The 20,942-nt window shown below is 45.9% G+C and overlaps 1 protein-coding gene across 1 annotated transcript in view; it reads left to right on the top strand.

The window, feature by feature from the left end:
• Positions 1–20,942, top strand: part of UTRN (utrophin) — a 1,025,654-nt gene that overhangs the window by 307,232 nt on the left and 697,480 nt on the right. Inside the window, exons 24-25 of the mRNA XM_075339520.1 lie at positions 15,007–15,120; positions 20,647–20,802. Coding sequence (XP_075195635.1) covers positions 15,007–15,120; positions 20,647–20,802 — 270 coding nt within the window. The remainder of the gene's footprint in view (positions 1–15,006; positions 15,121–20,646; positions 20,803–20,942) is intronic.

Below are 20,942 nucleotides of genomic sequence, written 5' to 3'. Positions count from 1 at the left end.
TTATTTTTGGAAAAACACCGTAATAGATTGTTAGTCGATATCGGCAGGTTAGGCTGATATTAGTCTAATGTGTACGTTGAGCTTTAAATCAGAGAAATACTTGTAGTAGGAACTGTAGCCAAAACGTTTTGTGAGGAACTGTTACACCTCCATACAGTAACATATTACAGAGATTTTCTTACCGGGAAGAACCGACATGTGGAAGATTGTAGGGAGCAAACTAAGTCAGGGCTTTGAACCTTTTTCATACGTTCATGGAAATCAACGTTCAATCAAATCCCAATTGTCTCTGCTGACATTTACAGGGAGGGAAATGTTTTCTCTGATGTTTTCATAACAGGGTCAAGTAAAATATACTTATAATGCTCGGTTTTCGGTTCTTATTTTATTATCATCTCCATCTTCCCGAGAGTGTCTTTGTGCTATAGATAAAGAATGCAAATTCCTGACTATTATCCTTTCATATACCTGACTGCATATCATTTAAATTAATTGCTACTATTAAATGGAAATTTGATAAAATGATAATTCTGTTCATTTCTCTTTTCTTAAAGATGACAGGAGTCTGAAAGACATTTCAGGGATAAAATAATGAATGCAATTTTTATAACTTTGGCATTAGTAAAGTCTTAAAAAATAACAAAGAAATACCTGTAATCATTTCAATTAAATTAAGTTTTGTTAGTTGAAGTATGTTTTTGGCTTTTTGAAGAGTTTGTGAAAAAAGAAGTCAATAAGATATTGTCAGACTTTCTAGAATTATGGCTAAGGTTATTTGTATTTGATTGATTTCACAGAAAAATGTTCGGGTTCCCCATTGACTTGCATTAGGTTCCTTATTCGTTAAGAATACTGGAGTAGTACTAGGTGTTGGTACAAATAATCTGAACCCGAATATCTTATATTCACCCATTACTAGTTATCTGCTATTTAGGATCATCTTGAGATGATTGACGAACTTTAGGCTTTGGCTCCTTGTCAGGGGTATAATTTTTCAGGTTCGGCAGGCAGATCAGCTAGTAAATAGGGTGCAATAGTAGTTTCACTTATTTAGGGGCAAGTAGTGACTATGTAGGGGAGAGTTGAGAAAGGCATTGTATAGTGGCAAAAACATAGCGACTAAGGAAGGGGTAAGGGTATGTGTTGACGATCAGGAATCACTGCGTCCTGGACGCTGCAGGTCCTGACCTGCGGGGCCGCGAGTCTCTTCCGCAGGAGACTTCAGCTGCTCGTACCCAAGATCGGGTTTCAGTGCGCTGTGGTCTCTCGCTTGTCTTCTCCCTACAGAGGACACATGCGGATCCGCAGCAAACAATTGACGTGCTGCGGCTTGGAAAGCTGCACTGCAGGTCAGTGTTTGCTGCGGAAAAAACAAGCACAGTAGGCATGGGATTTCTAGAAATCCCTCCACTGTGCTTGTAATGTACAATGCAGCGTTTTGAACGCAGCGAAAACACGCTACATCCAAAATGCTGCAAACACTGATCGTGGGCACCCACCCTAAGAAGACTTGTGTGGATGGAACGCAGGCCATTATTAGCAGAATCTTTTAGGTTTATTTACTCTTACTGCTAATTTTGGTGTGGCACCTTTCTACATTTGTCTTATTTGGTCTCATTAGTCTAAGTGATCATATTTTAAGCATCAATAATATGATGTGGGTTAGCCAGTATATATTTGTATTATTTTCTGTGCTTCTCTGCATTTGATTTAAAATGTAAGTTTAGTCAAATCAGTTTTGTTCATGAAAGTATTACAATAACCGTGGTACTGATATTTATTTTATTGTTCATTTGAAATCTAAATGGAAAATAAAACAGCTTTCCGAATAGTCTTGTCTGCTAAAATGTTTAACAATTTTACTTGTGTAAAGTTTGTACAACTTCTTCACATAGCTAGCTGTGCTGTTGCACCTGACATAGATCCAACAGTACAATGCTCCTGACTGTGTGGGTTCTCTCTGCTCTTCCTTTCTCTGTTTCCTCCATTTTCTCAGTGTCTTAGAGGGAAGAAAGCATAGAAGTCTTCAGGGAGGGCAGGTCAGACTATGCTGAATAAGAGAATAAGGCTGGGGCCACACGGGGACTACTGCGATCCACTTGCATGACACTCGGCTCGTGCTGGCAGTACAGCAGAGCCGAGTGTCATGCGTGTGTCCTTGCAACTGAGGTCTGTTCGTGCGAGCAGACCTCAGCTGCGGGGGGCGGGCCGGTGTCTTGCTAAATTCTACTAAAAAGGGGCTGAAAGCCCATACTTACGAAGCGCTCACTGATATCCTAATCAGGCACGAATACTAATATTCTTTATAGCAAGATACTATTTATTTCTTTGTCGCTCCATTGGGAGACCCAGACAATTGGGTGTATAGCTTCTGCCTCCGGAGGCCACACAAAGTATTACACTTAAAAGTGTAAACCCCTCCCCTCTGCCTATACACCCCCCCGTGCATCACGGGCTCCTCAGTTTTTATGCTTTGTGCGAAGGAGGCACACATGCACGCATAGCTCCACAATTTAGTCAGCAGCAGCTGCTGATTATATCGGATGGAAGAAAAGAGGGCCCATAACAGGGCCCCCGGCATGCTCCCTTCTCACCCCACTCTGGTCGGCGGTGCTGTTAAGGTTGAGGTACCCATTGCGGGTACATAGGCAGGAGCCACATGCTGTTTTCCTTCCCCATCCCTTAGGGGCTCTGGGTGAAGTGGGATCCTAACCGGTCACCAGGCACTGGGACCGTGCTCCCTCCGCAGCCCCTGGGGGAATCTGCTGGACAGGAGACCGGGTATCGTCAGGGACAAGGCCCTGCTCCTCTGAGGTACTCTGTGTCCCCTTGGGGACGGCGCATAGAGCGCCTGTGTTATGGACGCTGCAGCAGCTGCTGGGTGTGTTGGTGCACCGGCACTACCGCGCTGACCGCGCTTGTTTGCCGCCCGCGCTTATAACTTTACTCCCCGGCTTTTGCGGCCTAGTACCGCATACTCCCGCCCCCGGGCCTGCCAGTCAGGGGTAAGGGCGGGACGCTGCACTGGACGTCAGCGCTGAGGGCTGGAGCATACTTCGTATCCTCCTCCCCCCTCACTGAGCACCGTGGGGCACCAGATTCCCGCACTTTCTGAGGCACGCCCACGGCTCCCTCCTCCTCTCAGAACGCTGGCAGCCATTCCTATCAGCACTTCTGACGCTGGAGAACTTCAGAGGGGAGACAACACCGAGCTCCACAGCTCTGGGAGGCCCAGGCAGGGAATCTGGTGGTCACACAACCGCTGCAGGCGGTCGGTAAGCCGCACCTGTCACTAGGTGCTGGCCCCCCTGGGTGCCGAAGTGCATATTTTATATGATTATACTGTATACATTTACTCTGTACGGCCGCACTATTGCTTTGGCTATATACCCTCTCTGATTGCTCTAAGAGGAGACAACAGCATGTCGTCCGCAAAAAGCAAGGGTGCCAAGGCACAGGCTTATTTTGCAACCTGTACCTCATGTGCGGCTATGCTACCTGCAGGTTCCACCTACCCTCATTGTGTGCAATGCTCGGCCCCTGTGACACTCACTCAGCCGGAGCCTCTGACACTGGTGGGACCCCGGCCCAGGTGGAACCACCTGCTGCCACTCTCCAGGTGACAGGAACAGAGTTTGCAGTATTCGCTGACAAACTGTCTGAGTCTATGGATAAATGGTCTGCTAAGATACTAGAAGCTTTGCAGTCCAGACCGGTAACACAGGCCCCGGGCACAGTTGAATCATTGACCCCAGGCCCCCCTCGGTTGGAGCAGCAAAGTGCTCCTGGGGCGACTCATAGATCCCACGGTGAGGAATCCGACATGGACCGCAGTCCCAGACCGGCTAAGCGGGCTCGCTGGGAGCTTCCCTCGACTTCATCACACTGTTCAGGGTCTCAGCATGAGGACTCTCTGGAGGATGAAGCGGATGTGGCAGATCAGGGCTCTGATCCTGACACCGCTCTCAACCTTGATACACCTGAAGGGGACGCTATAGTAAACGACCTTATAGCGTCCATCAATCAGGTGTTGGATCTTTCTCCTCCAGCTCCTCCGATTGAGGAGTCAGCTTCTCACGTGCCTCTACTCCGCAGGTTGTGTCCTTAACCTCTCAGGCGTCGGCGTTTGCGTCCTACGCCATGAATGCTGTCCTGGACTCTGCGAGCCGTATGGCGGTAGCATCCGCCAATTCGGTGGCAGTCCGCAGGGCCATGTGGCTACGTGAATGGAAGGCAGACTCTGCTTCCAAAAAGTTCTTAACCGGGTTGCCATTTTCTGGCGACCGCCTGTTTGGCGAGCGATTGGATGAAATCATTAAACAATCCAAGGGAAAGGACTCGTCCTTACCCCAGTCCAAACCAAACAGACCTCCACAACGGAAGGTACAATCGAGGTTTCGGTCCTTTCGGCCCTCAGCCAGATCTCAATTCTCCTCGTCCAACAGGCCACAGAAGGGTCAGAGGAACTCCGATTCATGGCGGTCTAAGTCACGTCCTAAGAAGACCGCCGGAGGAACCGCTCCCAAAGCGGCCTCCTCATGACTCTCGGCCTCCCCAAACCAAATCCTCGGTCGGTGGCAGGCTCTCCCGCTTTTGCGACGCCTGGTTGCCACATGTCCAAGACCGATGGGTGAGAGACATTCTGTCTCACGGTTACAGGATAGAGTTCAGCTCTCGTCCTCCGACTCGTTTCTTCAGAACATCTCCACCCCCCGAGCGAGCCGATGCTCTTCTTCAGGCGGTGAGCACTCTGAAGGCAGAGGGAGTGGTGATCCCTGTTCCCCTTCAGCAATGGGGCCAAGGTTTTTACTCCAACTTGTTTGTGGTGCCAAAAAAGGACGGATCTTTCCGTCCCGTTCTGGACCTCAAACTGCTCAACAGACACGTGAAAACCAGGCGGTTCCGGATGGAATCTCTCCGCTCCGTCATCGCCTCAATGTCCCAAGGAGACTTCCTAGCATCAATCGACATCAGGGATGCTTATCTCCACGTGCCGATTGCACCAGAGCATCAGCGCTTCCTGCGTTTCGCCATCGGGAACGAACACCTTCAGTTCGTGGCACTGCCTTTCGGCCTGGCGACAGCCCCACGGGTCTTCACCAAGGTCATGGCAACAGTGGTAGCAGTCCTACACTCTCAGGGACACTCGGTGATCCCTTACTTAGACGATCTGCTTGTCAAGGCCCCCTCTCGGGGGGCATGCCAACACAGCCTGAACATTGCTCTGGAGACTCTCCAGAGATTCGGGTGGATCATCAATTTCCCAAAGTCAAAATTGACACCGGCCCAATCACTGACATATCTCGGCATGGAGTTTCATACTCTCTCAGCGATAGTGAAGCTTCCGCTGGACAAACAGCGTTCACTACAGACAGGGGTGCAATCTCTCCTTCGAGCCCAGTCGCATCCCTTGAGGCGCCTCATGCACTTCCTAGGGAAGATGGTGGCAGCAATGGAGGCAGTTCCTTTTGCGCAGTTTCATCTGCGTCCACTTCAATGGGACATTCTCCGCAAATGGGACAGGAAGTCGACGTCCCTCGACAGGAACGTCTCCCTTTCTCGGGCAGCCAAGGCCTCCCTTCAGTGGTGGCTTCTTCCCACTTCTCTGTCGAAGGGGAAATCCTTCCTGCCCCCATCCTGGGCTGTGGTCACGACGGACGCGAGTCTGTCAGGGTGGGGAGCGGTCTTTCTCCACCACAGGGCTCAGGGTACCTGGACTCAGCCAGAGTCCTCCCTTCAGATCAATGTTCTGGAGATAAGGGCAGTGTATCTAGTCCTAAAGGCGTTCCAGCCGTGGCTGGAAGGCAGGCAGATCCGAATTCAGTCGGACAACGCCACGGCGGTGGCATACATCAACCACCAAGGCGGCACACGCAGTCGGCAAGCCTTCCAGGAGGTTCGGCGGATTCTGCTGTGGGTGGAAGCCACAGCCTCCACCATCTCCGCAGTTCACATCCCGGGCGTAGAAAACTGGGAAGCAGACTTTCTCAGTCGCCAGGGCATGGACGCAGGGGAATGGTCTCTTCACCCGGACGTGTTTCAAGAGATCGGTTGCCGCTGGGGAACGCCGGACGTCGATCTCATGGCGTCTCGGCACAACAACAAAGTCCCGGCATTCATGGCACGGTCTCAAGATCACAGGGCTCTGGTGGCAGACGCATTAGTTCAGGATTGGTCGCAATTTCGACTGCCTTATGTATTTCCTCCTCTGGCACTGCTGCCCAGAGTGTTACGCAAGATCAGGTCCGACTGCCGCCGCGCCATCCTCGTCGCTCCAGACTGGCCGAGGAGGTCGTGGTACCCGGATCTGTGGCATCTCACGGTGGGCCAACCGTGGGCACTACCAGACCGACCAGACTTGCTGTGTCAAGGGCCATTTTTCCATCTGAATTCTGCGGCCCTCAACCTGACTGTGTGGCCATTGAGTCCTGGATCCTAGCGTCTTCAGGGTTATCTCAAGAGGTCATTGCCACTATGAGACAGGCCAGGAAACCACCGTCCGCCAAGATCTACCACAGGGCGTGGAGGATCTTCTTATCCTGGTGCTCTGATCAGGGTTTTACTCCCTGGCCATTTGCCTTGCCCACTTTTCTGTCCTTCCTTCAATCCGGAATGGAAAAGGGTTTGTCTCTCGGCTCCCTTAAGGGACAAGTCTCGGCGCTCTCTGTGTTTTTTCAAAAGCGTCTAGCCAGGCTTCCACAGGTCCGCACGTTCCTGCAGGGAGTTTGCCACATAGTCCCACCTTACAAGCGTCCGCTGGAACCCTAGGATCTCAACATGGTTCTACGGGCTCTTCAAAAACCACCTTTTGAGCCGCTGCGGGACGTCTATCTATCACGTCTTTCGCAGAAGGTGGTCTTCCTAGTGGCAGTCACTTCACTTCGGAGAGTGTCTGAGCTAGCAGCGCTGTCATGCAAAGCCCCCTTCCTGGTGTTTCACCAGGACAAGGTGGTTCTGCGCCCGGTTCCGGAATTTCTCCCGAAGGTGGTATCCCCTTTTCATCTCAATCAGGATATCTCCTTACCTTCTTTTTGTCCTCATCCAGTTCACCAATGTGAAAAGGATTTGCATTTGTTAGATCTGGTGAGAGCACTCAGACTCTACATTTCTCGTACGGCGCCCCTGCGCCGCTCGGATGCGCTCTTTGTCCTTGTCGCTGGCCAGCGTAAAGGGTCGCAGGCTTCCAAGTCAACCTTGGCTCGGTGGATCAAGGAACCAATTCTGGAAGCCTACCGCTCTTCTGGGCTTCCGGTTCCTTCAGGGCTGAAGGCCCATTCTACCAGAGCCGTGGGTGCGTCCTGGGCTTTGCGGCACCAGGCTACGGCTCAGCAGGTGTGTCAGGCGGCTACCTGGTCGAGTCTGCACACTTTCACGAAACACTATCAAGTGCATACCGACGCTTCGGCAGATGCCAGCCTAGGTCGGCGAGTCCTTCAGGCGGCGGTTGCCCACCTGTAGGAAGGGGCCGTTTTACGGCTCTTTTACCGAGGTATTCTTTTACCCACCCAGGGACTGCTTTTGGACGTCCCAATTGTCTGGGTCTCTCAATGGAGCGACAAAGAAGGAAATTTTGTTTACTTACCGTAAATTCCTTTTCTTCTAGCTCCAATTGGGAGACCCAGCACCCGCCCCTGTTCCCTTCGGGCTGTTGTTTTTTTGTGTACACATGTTGTTCATGTTGAATTGTTCTTTTGGTTCATGGTTTCAGTTCTCCGAACATCCTTCGGATTGAATTTACCTTAGACCAATTTATAAGTTACCTCCTTCCTGCTTTTGCACCAAAACTGAGGAGCCCGTGATGCACGGGGGGGTGTATAGGCAGAGGGGAGGGGTTTACACTTTTAAGTGTAATACTTTGTGTGGCCTCCGGAGGCAGAAGCTATACACCCAATTGTCTGGGTCTCCCAATTGGAGCTAGAAGAAAAGGAATTTACGGTAAGTAAACAAAATTCCCTTCTTTAATAGCACATGAATAGTTAATGGTACATAGGCATTTAGAATCTTATACAATAACAGAAATATGCATCAACATTACCGTTATGTTGTAGCAATCCTTTCACATCGGAGGGAACTCGAGTTAATGATAAGGAATCAACATGGCATCTTGCATCACAGGAACAGTGCGTACGTACACTTCAATGTCCTGGAAGGTTTTCCCTTACATTAAGCGAGTCCGGTTTATTTTTATAGGAAAATTTGTAGGTTGTGTTTAAATGGTCACCAGCATGTGACAGCTGAGTCATGTTCATGTAACTTGACCACAAACTGCTGTGGGCACCGGCAGCTTCCTGCACATTTCCTGCACATCCTGCCAGTTGACAACTGGCCGACCACAGTTTGACCATAGTGTTAGTGAAATATTGCAATGAGTCGTAAATTTCATATGCAAGCTTCCTTAAACCTGTCTTTAAGCCAACCACAAGTTTCCGGTAAGTGGAACTGTAAATGTGACTTCCTCATTATCTTGAAACTGCTTCAAGACATGTATTCTTTGGTCATCATATTGGCCATCCAAAGGACATCTCTTTGATACTGAATTATTGATAGGTCAAATAATATCTGGGATCACTCCTATCTTTTATGATTCCTATCTAATCACACATTCTTTCAGTCATATCACATTGGTATCACAATCGGTCCTTGATCCCAGTGATTATTTTCCATCATCAGTATTCCACTAGAAGAAGATCACTCGGAATATACCATACCATGACCAAGAAATATTGTTTGCCACAAATTTTGTTTTCTTGGTTTGTTTAGATAAACGTTGAATCACAAATATAATCACTTTCACTACTTTTGTACAGTATATTAAAACTAAAAGCAATATTATCTGAAAAGCTCCCTTGAATATCATGTGTTTTGGCATTTGCTCGATATTCAAAGGAATCATTACACATTACATTTCCCTATATGTTACTAGAAGTTTCACTAGTCCCATTTATGAACATATTGGCATAAGGCCATAACATATCATGAATTGTCTTTTCCACTAAGCTGGGTTTAAAGGCATCTACAGTATTTATAGCTGTCCCAAAACTTATTTTTATATTGCCCATAGGGATGAATCCCAGGTTAGTCAGTCCAGTCTTATATCTTAGTACCCAAATTCCTCCCTTAAAAGCCAGATGTTGCAAATTGGTGACTGTTGCATTCAAATTGCCTTGCCACCATGGAAGATTGATCCATCCCACTATGGAAATGGGTACTGTAGTATTCTATAGACGAACACTTCGAGTGTCTTTATCAGCAAGATGATCAGAACAACTTTTCCACTTTAAGATTTCCTCCATCAATACCGGGACATCCAGATAAGGGATACTGGTGGCTGTAACCGAAGAATGTGTACAGATCCAGCAATCTGTGTGTTGAAAATGTGATGGTGCATCAGAAATTCATTCGCCATAGGTTCCTCCTGATGTAGACTTGTCCATCCAACGACCAGAGAGGCAAACATCAAACACAGGAATTTCTCCATCTCATCACTATCGAGCTCTTCCCAGTAACCGATACCATGGATTCCGCTTATTTACCACACCTTCTGCAAATAAAGATACACTATTATTCTCGTAAATAACATTTTTCTTGTGGAACATATTCCCACTTCTCCACTTTTGGTCTCATTATCAGGAGAGTACGATCTTTTCCGACCGCTATTACCTCTGCCTCTGAGGGCGGTCCTTGGAGGTTTTGAATCCATATTTTTGCTCCTACATTTGTAATATTAGAGGATCCAAAACCTTTAATACCCCGTATTGTTAATTCTGCCGGGGCAGTTCCTTCTCCTTTTTCAGACAAGTTTATTGGAATTATCAACATCTGAGCTACCTTCTGGTGCTTCATCAATATCAAAGGTTCATTTCCCAAATTTAGCATCAGTACCTTGATTTCTCCTTGATAATCTGCATCTATTACCCCTCCCACCACTATGGCTCCTTTTAACACTAAACTAGGAGTGGCTATTTGACCATAATGATCCGTTGGTATATGACAACCCAATCCTGTTGAAATTGGTTTTACCTTACCTGGGGGTACCACGACAGTTTCCAATGTACTGAGGGCTACACCTGCTAAATAAGGTGTCGCTCTTTCTGGTGTGCCCAAACAGCTGTACCTTGCCTTGTCAACTGTTGGACTGACTTGTCTGATGGCTGCTGCTTTATCTGCTTCTGAATTAAACAAACGTTCAAGTGAGTTAGTAGGGACATGAGCATCGACATGAAATACAGTGGTCTTGGTAGATTGAATAATCCCTGCAATGTCTTGCCACACTTCCCTGACCATCTCAAACGCATTTTGCTGTTCCTCTCCCCATTGGAACTCATATTTTTTACTCGTTACTTTGTACAAATGAGCCAACATTTGTCCCAAATGAGGGATATGTTGTCTCCAAAAATCAAACAATCCAATATAAGACTGAGTCTCCTGTTTGGATTTAGGGACCGGAAAATGAATAATTTTCTGACTGGCATTTGGCAAGATCTCTCTGTGCCCCTTGTTCCACTGAATCCCTAGAAATGTTACCACCTGAGACGGTCCTTGAACCTTGGCATCACTGATTTCCCATCCTTTACTCCACATATGAGCAACCAGTTTTGTCAATTGATCTTTCACACTTTGCTCATCTTGTCCTTGTATCATTATATCATTGATATAATGTGAAATCTGCATTTCCTTATGACAAGACATAACCCCAAAGGAGAATTTTCCTTCGATTAGATTAAGAGTCATCCATTTTAGGATATCAATTCCCAAAATATATTCTGGTATAGGTACTACCAGCACCGTATACTCCTTGATAGGTAAATTACCTATCTTCAAAGCTACCTGTGTCTGAACGCCGGTGATCACTTGACCACCTAGTCCAGCAATTTTTACTCGAGGTCCTTTTATTTTTTCTGGGTTTCCATGAATTAAAGTAGCCTCCGCCCCCGTGTCAATCAAAGCTGGGACTCTTTGAACATTTCCCCCTTTCCAATGTATGCTAAGATTGACGTAGGGACGTTTGTCCCTTTTTATCAATAGGGGGGCTTGGCTGGCTACCTATGGTAAATCACTTCCTTCTGAACTTTCATTTACACAGACTTCAGTCTGTGTATTAGCCCTTCCTTCCGTGACCTTTGTGGCCACGGCTGCAGTCAGTTCTTCCCATGGATAAACTGACTGAAAATCTTCCCAAGACACATTCTTTGGGGGGTTTTCCCCTTTTCCCTCTGATTTCTTTACCTTGGGGGTTTTTGAACCCTCTTCCACATTTGTAGTGGTCACTTTCTTTGTGGATAGAACTTTCTGTTTGTACAACTTCCATAATTCTCCTGTCTCCTTTCCATCAATCCTTTCCTTATTGATCCCGGCTTTAAGCAAAGCCTGGAACATGTCTTTGCGAGACACTCGTGGGGCCTCCCCTACTGATTTCTCTTTCCAATCAGGATTGTTTGGCTTACTGTTACCAACATGGCCTCCAGGGGACGGTTTATCCCACTGTCCCATATCCTGTAACTCCCTCATCCTCCCTAGAACTACACCGATTGATTCTCCAGTCAGCGCTACAGTTAAGGTTAAAATAACTGTTTTGTATGCTGGAGGAGCATGTTTAAGCAGCCTATTTCTTAGGCTGGCTGTCAATGGGTACTGGAGATAATCATCATCCATTCCCAAAAGAGGAAGAGCATTCCTCATTGCTTCTTCCTTCAGCCTTTCCATACCATCTTTTAAGGTATACCAAGGTTTATCATTGATAGGAAAGTCTGCTTCTGATGGATATTTGTCCAGAAAAGCATGGGCTAAGATCATGATTAAGTTTTGAGTACCATGCTCATTATGATCAACAAAATAATTTTTTATTGATCTCTGAATTTCTGGGTCACGAGACATGGTGACAAATTTTGCCACGTCTCCGGCGTCAAAGTGCACTCCACCTCCTCCGAGATCGTGCATCCTGACCAACCAGGGAATTTCTCCTTCTCCTGGTTTTTGTCTAAACTGTGTTAAAATGCTATCAACTTCTCCTTGAGAGTAATCTTCAATGGTTACTCGATTTTTTACATGAGGAATCGTTCTCTCATTTATGATGGCATTACCATCTTCGTCATATTGCAGATTCCCCTGACCATCCCGGACATGTTCCCGGATGATCTCATTTTCTGTCCTCTCTAGGCGCCTCCTTACTGGGTTAGCCTGAATCTTCCCTTTATGGTAATCCTCCTCATCAGATGATGAAGATGAATCCCACACATCCCCATCCCAAGTATCAGGATCCCAGTTTATAGAAGCTGAGACGATACTTTTATGTACTTTGGTTTTATTTACCTTTCCTCTTCTTTTCTTGTACTTATTTTGAGCAATTTTTATGGCAGCTTTTTGTGCCACATTCTGATAATGTTCCAATTTATCCTTCAACAGTCTGGTATTACTTTCCAGAACTGTTTTCAGGCCACCTAATTCTATCATCTTTTGTTCCATCTGGGAACTTTTCTTCTGCATCTTTAGATTACGCTCATGCATTACACTATATGAACTTGCCAAAATCCAGATGCGCCGTCCTAAAGACACTACATTACCTGTTTTCACAGGGACACCACTGAGTACATTCACAACATCAGTAGCTTCACTACCCTTAAGCTTATCCTGCCATTGTTTGCGCCATGCTAAAGACACTACATCACCTGTTTTCACAGGGGCACCACTGAGTACATTCACAACATCAGTAGCTTCACTACCCTTAAGCTTATCCTGCCATTGTTCTGCCAATCCACAAGACACTACATCACCTGTTTTCACAGGGGCACCACTGAGTACATTCACAACATCAGTAGGTACGCAACCCTTAAGCTTATTCTGCCATTGTTCTGCCAATCCACAATTGACCAATTCATGTGCTATAAGATTGTAGGGAGCCTCAATCCAGCTCGGGATCTCCACAACAACCTCCTTAACATTATCCTTACGTTTTCTGAACATTTTGACACTATGCAAAAAGATTTAAAAAAAATAAATATCTGGAAATTTGCCAAATATATGTTTTTAACTTCTAAATTACAAAAATTCGTTAATTACTTCTTATAGAAGTAATCCTGCCGACTACGCCAATTTATGTCTTGCTAAATTCTACTAAAAAGGGGCTGAAAGCCCGTACTTACGAAGCGCTCACTGATATCCTAATCAGGCACGAATACTAATATTCTTTATAGCAAGATACTATTTATTTTAATAGCACATGAATAGTTAATGGTACATAGGCATTTAGAATCTTATACAATAACAGAAATATGCATCAACATTACCGTTATGTTGTAGCAATCCTTTCACATCGGAGGGAACTCGAGTTAATGATAAGGAATCAACATGGCATCTTGCATCACAGGAACAGTGCGTACGTACACTTCAATGTCCTGGAAGGTTTTCCCTTACATTAAGCGAGTCCGGTGTATTTTTATAGGAAAATTTGTAGGTTGTGTTTAAATGGTCACCAGCATGTGACAGCTGAGTCATGTTCATGTAACTTGACCACAAACTGCTGTGGGCACCGGCAGCTTCCTGCACATTTCCTGCACATCCTGCCAGTTGACAACTGGCCGACCACAGTTTGACCATAGTGTTAGTGAAATATTGCAATGAGCCGTAAATTTCATATGCAAGCTTCCTTAAACCTGTTTTTAAGCCAACCACAAGTTTCCGGTAAGTGGAACTGTAAATGTGACTTCTTCATTATCTTGAAACTGCTTCAAGAAATGTATTCTTTGGTCATCATATTGGCCATCCAAAGGACATCTCTTTGATACTGAATTATTGATAGGTCAAATAATATCTGGGATCACTCCTATCTTTTATGATTCCTATCTAATCACACATTCTTTCAGTCATATCACATTGGTATCGGCACTCAGGAGGGGAGGGAGGGATTTCTCTCCCTCTCACCTGCATAGCCGGCTATTGCCATTCTCGCACTGCACTAGCGGTACACCGATGTACCGCGAGTGCAGTGCGATTTTTCTCTCGCCCCATTTACTTGAATGGGTGCGAGAGAAAGAGTCTCGGATTACAATCACAGCATGCTGCGATTGTTTTCTCGGTCCGATTAGGGCTGAGAAAATAATCGCTCATGTTTGCTGACACACAGGCTAGAATTGGTCCGAGGGGAATGCGATGTTTTATCGCACTCCACTCGCACTGTTTTTCTCGCCGTGTGGCTTAGGCCTAAGTATGAGAAAAGGACACACATGACAGTGGAGAAGGTGGGAGAGTACACAGTCTGTATATCAGTATAAAGAAAAAGGAGTGCCCAACAACAGACTATGCAGGGGAAGGGAGGAGGTCTCATACACTTTTCATCCCTAGTATTGGTCAGCACTAAAGATAATAGATCCCTCATGGGTTGTAAAACATAAGAGGAGTAGGACGTATTTGTGCTGACCGAGCTGGTGAAGGCACTGATAGTAGTATTCTGAGGATACAGATCTTACATCATGCATATCTTACCTGATCGGAGTTAGGGGTGGACATACCATTGGTGCAACCTGTTCGGCCACACAGGGGTCAAAGCGGTAGGGGCCCATTTATACTTCCAAAGCAGGTGATATTTAGCATTTTCATAAACTCTTGGGCTGCAAAGGTCCCATCTTTTGTTCTTGCACAGGAGCCTTTCTCTGTCTGTGTCTGCCAGTGGACGGAGTACTTCATATATATAAAAAAAAGTCTAAAACTAGAAGCAGGTGACAAGAGGTTGGAAAAATTATTAAAATCCTAAAGATAGCAGTGTAAAATATAGTGCATCATTCAACTCAATGACCACGAACATATGTAAAAATCATCTTTTTATGTCAAACAAAGTTAGTTTTAAAGCCAAGTCTCCAAAGAAGAGATACAGTCCTCTTAAAGCAGAGTGTTTCATGATGCCTATAGCGGAATTATGTTTATGCATCACTTGCATTGTATTTTATTATTGTTGTCTTTTTTGCCTGAAGGGAATAGTTTGACTGCATCTCTTATATGTTGTTATTTATCCAGACCGAGTCCAAGTCTGTACAGAAATGGATCAGTGAGGCAAAAGATTTTGTTCTAAACCAACACACAACCTCAGCAGACTCCGAGGAGCTCCAGAGACAGATGGACCAGTGCATGGTAATGTATCCAGCAGGATTGAATGAGTGATTCAGAACACTACATTACATTTTTCATATCATAGAAATACTCTCTATCCCATGATTTTGTAATGCAGCATGTTTAACAAAAATCGAATAAAACGGTGTAACCATAATTTATTAAAATATAGCTTTGTGATATTTATGGCATATATTAAATGCTTTCTTTGTATGTTTCATTTTCAGTTAAGTCCAGAGATCATTTACCTTTTAGTGATTCATTTCTCTATTCCAGCCTTCCAAATTTACATTTAAGCTAATTACCACTTTTCCAGAAATAACGAAAGAAAGCACCTATTGGCGATAACTGCTCCATAAGGCTGGGTGTCACAATAACTATGGGGATAGTAGGAAACTGGGGCTCCTAAGCTGGCCCTCAGGCTAGGGGGCGCTATGCTATCCCTAGTCTCAGGGATACTCATAAAGGTGGGGATGCCTCAGTCTCTTTCTTCCTGGCCCTGCTCCTGAAGCTGCCCTGATCTGATACCACCTCCCCCAGGGGGCCCGAGACAGGAGTGGGATTCAATTCACAAAAGTAGATGGACAAGGGAAACCAAAACACAGCAAGCACTCACCGAGGCATAAAACAATAAAAGATTAGGAGTAAAACAAGAGCAGGGAGGAAACCACAAGACGATGGGTAAATTCCATAACCACTGCAGGTAAAAAGCAACACTTTCTAGATAGGCTAAGGCGGGCTTTGCACACTACGACATCGCAGGTGCGATGTCGGTGGGGTCAAATTGAAAATTACGTACTTCCGGCATCGCATGCGACATCGTAGTGTGTAAAGGCTCGATGATACGATTAACGAGCGCAAAAGCGTCGTAATCGTATCATCGGTGCAGCGTCGGCGTAATCCATGATTACGCTGACGCGACAGTCCGATGTTGTTCCTCGTTCCTGCGGCAGCACACATCGCTGTGTGTGAAGCCGCAGGAGCGAGGAACATCTCCTACCGGCGTCACTGCGGCTTCCGTAGGATATGCGGAAGGAAGGAGGTGGGCGGGATGTTTACATCCCGCTCATCTCCGCCCCTCCGCTCCTATTGGCCGCCTGCCGTGTGACGTCGCAGTGACACCATACGACCCGCCCCCTTAATAAGGAGGCGGGTCGCCGGCCAGAGCGACGGTCGCAGGACAGGTGAGTCCATGTGAAGCTGCCGTAGCGATAATGTTCGCTATGGCAGTTATCACAAGGATATCGCAGCTGCGACGGGGGCGGGGACTATCGCGCTCAGCATTGGCTTGCGATGTCGTAGTGTGCAAAGTGCCCCTTAGATACCAAAACACACAGACCAACACAGTATAAGCTATAGCTGGCATGGGTAGATTTCATCCAGCTTAAATATGAGAGGAACAGATGTGATTGGGTTCCTCACAACCTGTGATCAACAAAGCCTAACAAGCAGTCTAGCAAAGGTTAAGTCTTGCTAACCTGACTATGACTGAGCACACAGCAGGTTAATGCCCTAGTCTGCTTGTGTCGATCCGAGACACCAGAGAATCCATCAGGCTGAGTGTCAGAATCTGCAATGTGAACAGAGCCTAAAGCGGGCTTTACACGAGGTGATAGATTGTGCGATATGTCGTCGGGGTCATGGTTTTCATGACGCACATCCGGCATACCGCACGACGTTGTCTCGTGTGACACCTCCTAGCGACGCAGTAACGCTCACAAATCGTGAGTCGTGTACTCGTCACTAGGTTTCATAAAATTGTTTAATTAAAATGGCGGAGGTTGTTCATCGTTGACGTGGCATCACACGTTGCTCCGTGTGACACCACGGGAACGATGAACAGCAGCTTTACCTGCCTCCCGCGGCACCCGACGGCTTAATGGAAGGAAGGAGGTGGGCGGGATGTTTACATCCCGCTCATCTCCGCCCCTCCGCTTCTATTGGCCGCCTGCCGTGTGATGTCGCTGTGACGCCGAACGTCCCGCCCACTCCAGGAAGTGGACGTTCGTCGCCCACAGCGAGGTCGTCCGGAAGGTAAGTATGTGTGACGGGGGGGTAAACGAGTTTGTGCGCCATGGGCAACTAATTGCCCGTGACGCAAAAACGACGGGGGCGGGTACGATCGATTGTGCTATCGCACAATCTATCGTCTCGTGTAAAGCAGGCTTAAGTTCCGCCATAACAGTCTGCGAAGTTCGTGGAAAACTCCATGTGACACTGGGTTTACCTTTACCCATTGCATCAGTCATCTATTTTCTTTGGCCTCAACTGATATCAAAAACACTTCAGTTTTCATCCAGCTTTTTTACTAGTTTTTACTGAAGAATCATGGCGTTGGAATGAAAGACACCGTAAACGTCGTTTTGTCATCAAACTCCTAGAAGTGTCTGGTGCAACAATCTCATAGAAAATCTATGGCATCACCAGAGAGAAAGAAAGCCAGATTGGCAGATAAATAGAAATGAAGCTTAAGCCCGCTTTACACGTTGCAATATACCTTACAATCCGTCGTTGGGGTCAAGTTGTAAGTGACGCACATCCGGCATCGTTCGTGACGTATTTGCATGTGACACCTACGTGCGATCAAGATTGAAGCAAAAACGGTGATCGCAAACACATCGTATCTTTGTCTAGAATTTAACGTTTTGTTGCACGAACCTAGTCAATTGAAACGTGTGACATCCCTCATACGATTTTGCAAATACAACTTTCAGGCCGGCTTCTCCCTTGCGAGTTTCTCGCAGTAGAGCAATGCGAGAAAATCTCGCATTGGAATCGGACACATGTTAGTGAATGATTCGGCTCGCATTTGCGTTTTTTTTTTCTCAGTCCAGATCGGACTGAGAAAAAAAATCGCAGCATGCTGCTTTTGTCGGTCGGTCACTATCTCTGTCCCTCTCTCTCTGTCCATCTCAGTTAGTCTACCCCCCTCTCTCATACTCACCCATCCCCGATCCCCGGCGCGGCGCTGCACGGCGTTCACACTGCTCTGGCAGCTTCTCCTCTTTTGAAAAAGCCGGCCGCTCATTATTCAATCTCGTATTCCCTGCTTTCCCCGCCCACCGGCGCCTATGATTGGTTGCAGTCATACACGCCCCCACGCTGAGTGACAGGTGTCTCACTGCACCCAATCACAGCAACCGGTGGGCGTGTCTATACTGTGCAGTGAAATAAATAATTAAATCATTAAAAAAAAACGGCTTGCGGTCCCCCCCAATTTTAAAACCAGCCAGATAAAGACATACGGCTGAAGGCTGATATTCTCAGGATGGGGAGCTCCACGTTATGGGGAGCCCCACAGCCTAACAATATCAGTTAGCAGCCGCCCAGAATTGCCGCATACAATAGATGCGACAGTTCTGGGACTGTACCCGGCGCTTCCCGATTTGCCCTGGTGCGGTGGCAATCGGGGTAATAAAGAGTTAATGGCAGCCCATAGCTGCCACTAAATCCTAGATTAATCATTGCAGGCGTCTCCCCGAGATACCTTCCATGATTAATCTGTAAGTTACAGAAAATAAACACACACAGCCGAAAAATTCCTTTATTTGAAATAAAAAACACTAACAAATTCCCTCGTTCACCAATTTAATGAGCCCGAAAAAGCCCTCCATGTCCGGCGTAATCCAGGATGGTCCAGCGTCGCTTCCAGCTCTGCTGCATGAAGGTGACCGGAGCAACAGTAGACACCGCCACTCCTGTCACCTCCACGAGGCAACAGGGTGTATTATTTCTGGATAGAAATGAGGTTTATTGTACTAACAGAAAATGTGCAATCCGCATTTAAACAAAATTTGACTGGTGCAAAAGTATGGGTACCCTTATCAATTTCTTGATTTGAACACTCCTAACTACTTTTTACTGACTTACTAAAGCACTAAACTGGTTTTGTAACCTCTTTGAGCTTTGAACTTCATAGGCAGGTGTATCCAATCATGAGAAAAGGTATTTAAGGTGGCCACTTGCAAGTTGTTCTCCTATTTGAATTTCCCTTTGAAGAGTGGCATCATGGGCTCCTCAAAACAACTCACAAATGATCTGAAAACAAAGATTATTCAACATAGTTGTTCAGGGGAAGGATACAAAAAGTTGACTCAGAGATTTAAACTGTCAGTTTCCACTGTGAGGAACATAGTAAGGAAATGGAAGAACACAGGTACAGTTCTTGTTAAGCCCAGAAGTGGCAGGTCAAGAAAAATATCAAAAGGCAGAGAAGAATGGTGAGAACAGTCAAGGATTATCCACAGAGCACCACCTCATGTCACTGTGCATCGGTCAACAATACAGCGCACGTTGCACAAGGAGAAGCTGTATGGGAGAGTCATGCGAAAGAAGCCGTTTCTGCAAGCACGCCACAAACAGTCGCCTGAGGTATGCAAAAGCACATTTGGACAAGCCAGTTAAGTTTTGGAAGAAGGTCCTGTGGACTGATGAAATAAAAATTTAGTTGTTTGGTCATACAAAAAGGTGTTATGCATGGAGGCAAAAAAACACGGCATTCCAAGAAAAGCACTTGCTACCCACAGTAACATTTGGTGGAGGTTCCATCATGCTTTGGGGCTGTGTGGCCAATGCCGGCACTGGGAATCTTGTTACAGTTGAGGGTCGCATGGATTCAACTCAGTATCAGCAGATTCTTGACAATAATGTGCAAGAATCAGTGACGAAGTTGAAGTTACGCAGGGGATGGATATTTCAGCAAGACAATGATCCAAAACACCGCTCCAAATCTACTCAGGCATTCATACAGAGGAACAATTACAATGTTCTGCAATGGCCATCCCAGTCCCCAGACCTGAATATCATTGAAAATCTGTGGAATGATTTGAAGCGTGCTGTCCATGCTCGGCGACCATCAAACTTAACTGAACTGGAATTGTTTTCTAAACAGGAATGGTCAAATATACCTTCATCCAGGATCCAGGAACTCATTAAAAGCTACAGGAAGCGACTAGAGGCTGTTATTTTTGCAAAAGGAGGATCTACAAATTATTAATGTCACTTTTATGTTGAGGTGCCCATACTTTTGCACCCGTCAAATTTTATTTAAATGCGAATTGCACATTTTCTGTTAGTACAATAAACCTCATTTCAATCCAGAAATATTACTCAGTCCATCAGTTATTAGATATATGAAACTGAAATAGCTGTTGCAAAACCCCAAATTGTTATAAAGAAAAAAGGTTAACATTAATAGGGGTGCCCAAACTTTTTCATATGACTGTAGTTTGCAGTGTGACATCCTGCTGACAGCTTCCTCTTAATGAGGCAATCCCTAAACCACATTACTAGATTTTCTAGATATTTGCTGATTTGCAATTTTCATCTCCCCAAATTAATTGGTTGGAAATAACCTCTCATTTTTAGGTTGTGAAGTGTTTGTGAATGGAAATGATCATGAAAACACCAGATGTAAAAATAGCATACAATTTGGACCATGGATTTGCCTTACAAATATAGAACTGGCTTCTTTTAGCCACTCAGGGCTGGAGCCTATTTTTGTGTTGTCCAGTTGGCTCATGCTAATTTTGGCTTCATCTTTTGTAGGCTCTTGTGAGCGAAATGGAAGCTGTGGAAGGATGTTTAAGCAAGCTAAATGATGCAGAGTCGGGACTTAGAAATCACCCTGATACAATGATCCACACATGGGTAGTGCCTAGACTCGCGGACCAGCAGGCACAATGGGAGAGACTAAGCAAACAGGTAAAGGACATTTGTCTAAGAGCTGAAATATGCTCAAGATCATGCATCAGGGCACATACGCAAAACAGAAGGGATTTTTAATAGCAGGCTGCTTGTGATAATTATTTTAGTGATCCTTTTAATTTATTGGGGCCATTTTT

This window comes from Anomaloglossus baeobatrachus, chromosome 3, assembly GCF_048569485.1.
Source record: "Anomaloglossus baeobatrachus isolate aAnoBae1 chromosome 3, aAnoBae1.hap1, whole genome shotgun sequence".
Taxonomy (NCBI): domain Eukaryota; kingdom Metazoa; phylum Chordata; class Amphibia; order Anura; family Aromobatidae; genus Anomaloglossus; species Anomaloglossus baeobatrachus.
This window is presented reverse-complemented; position numbering and strand designations above follow the sequence as displayed.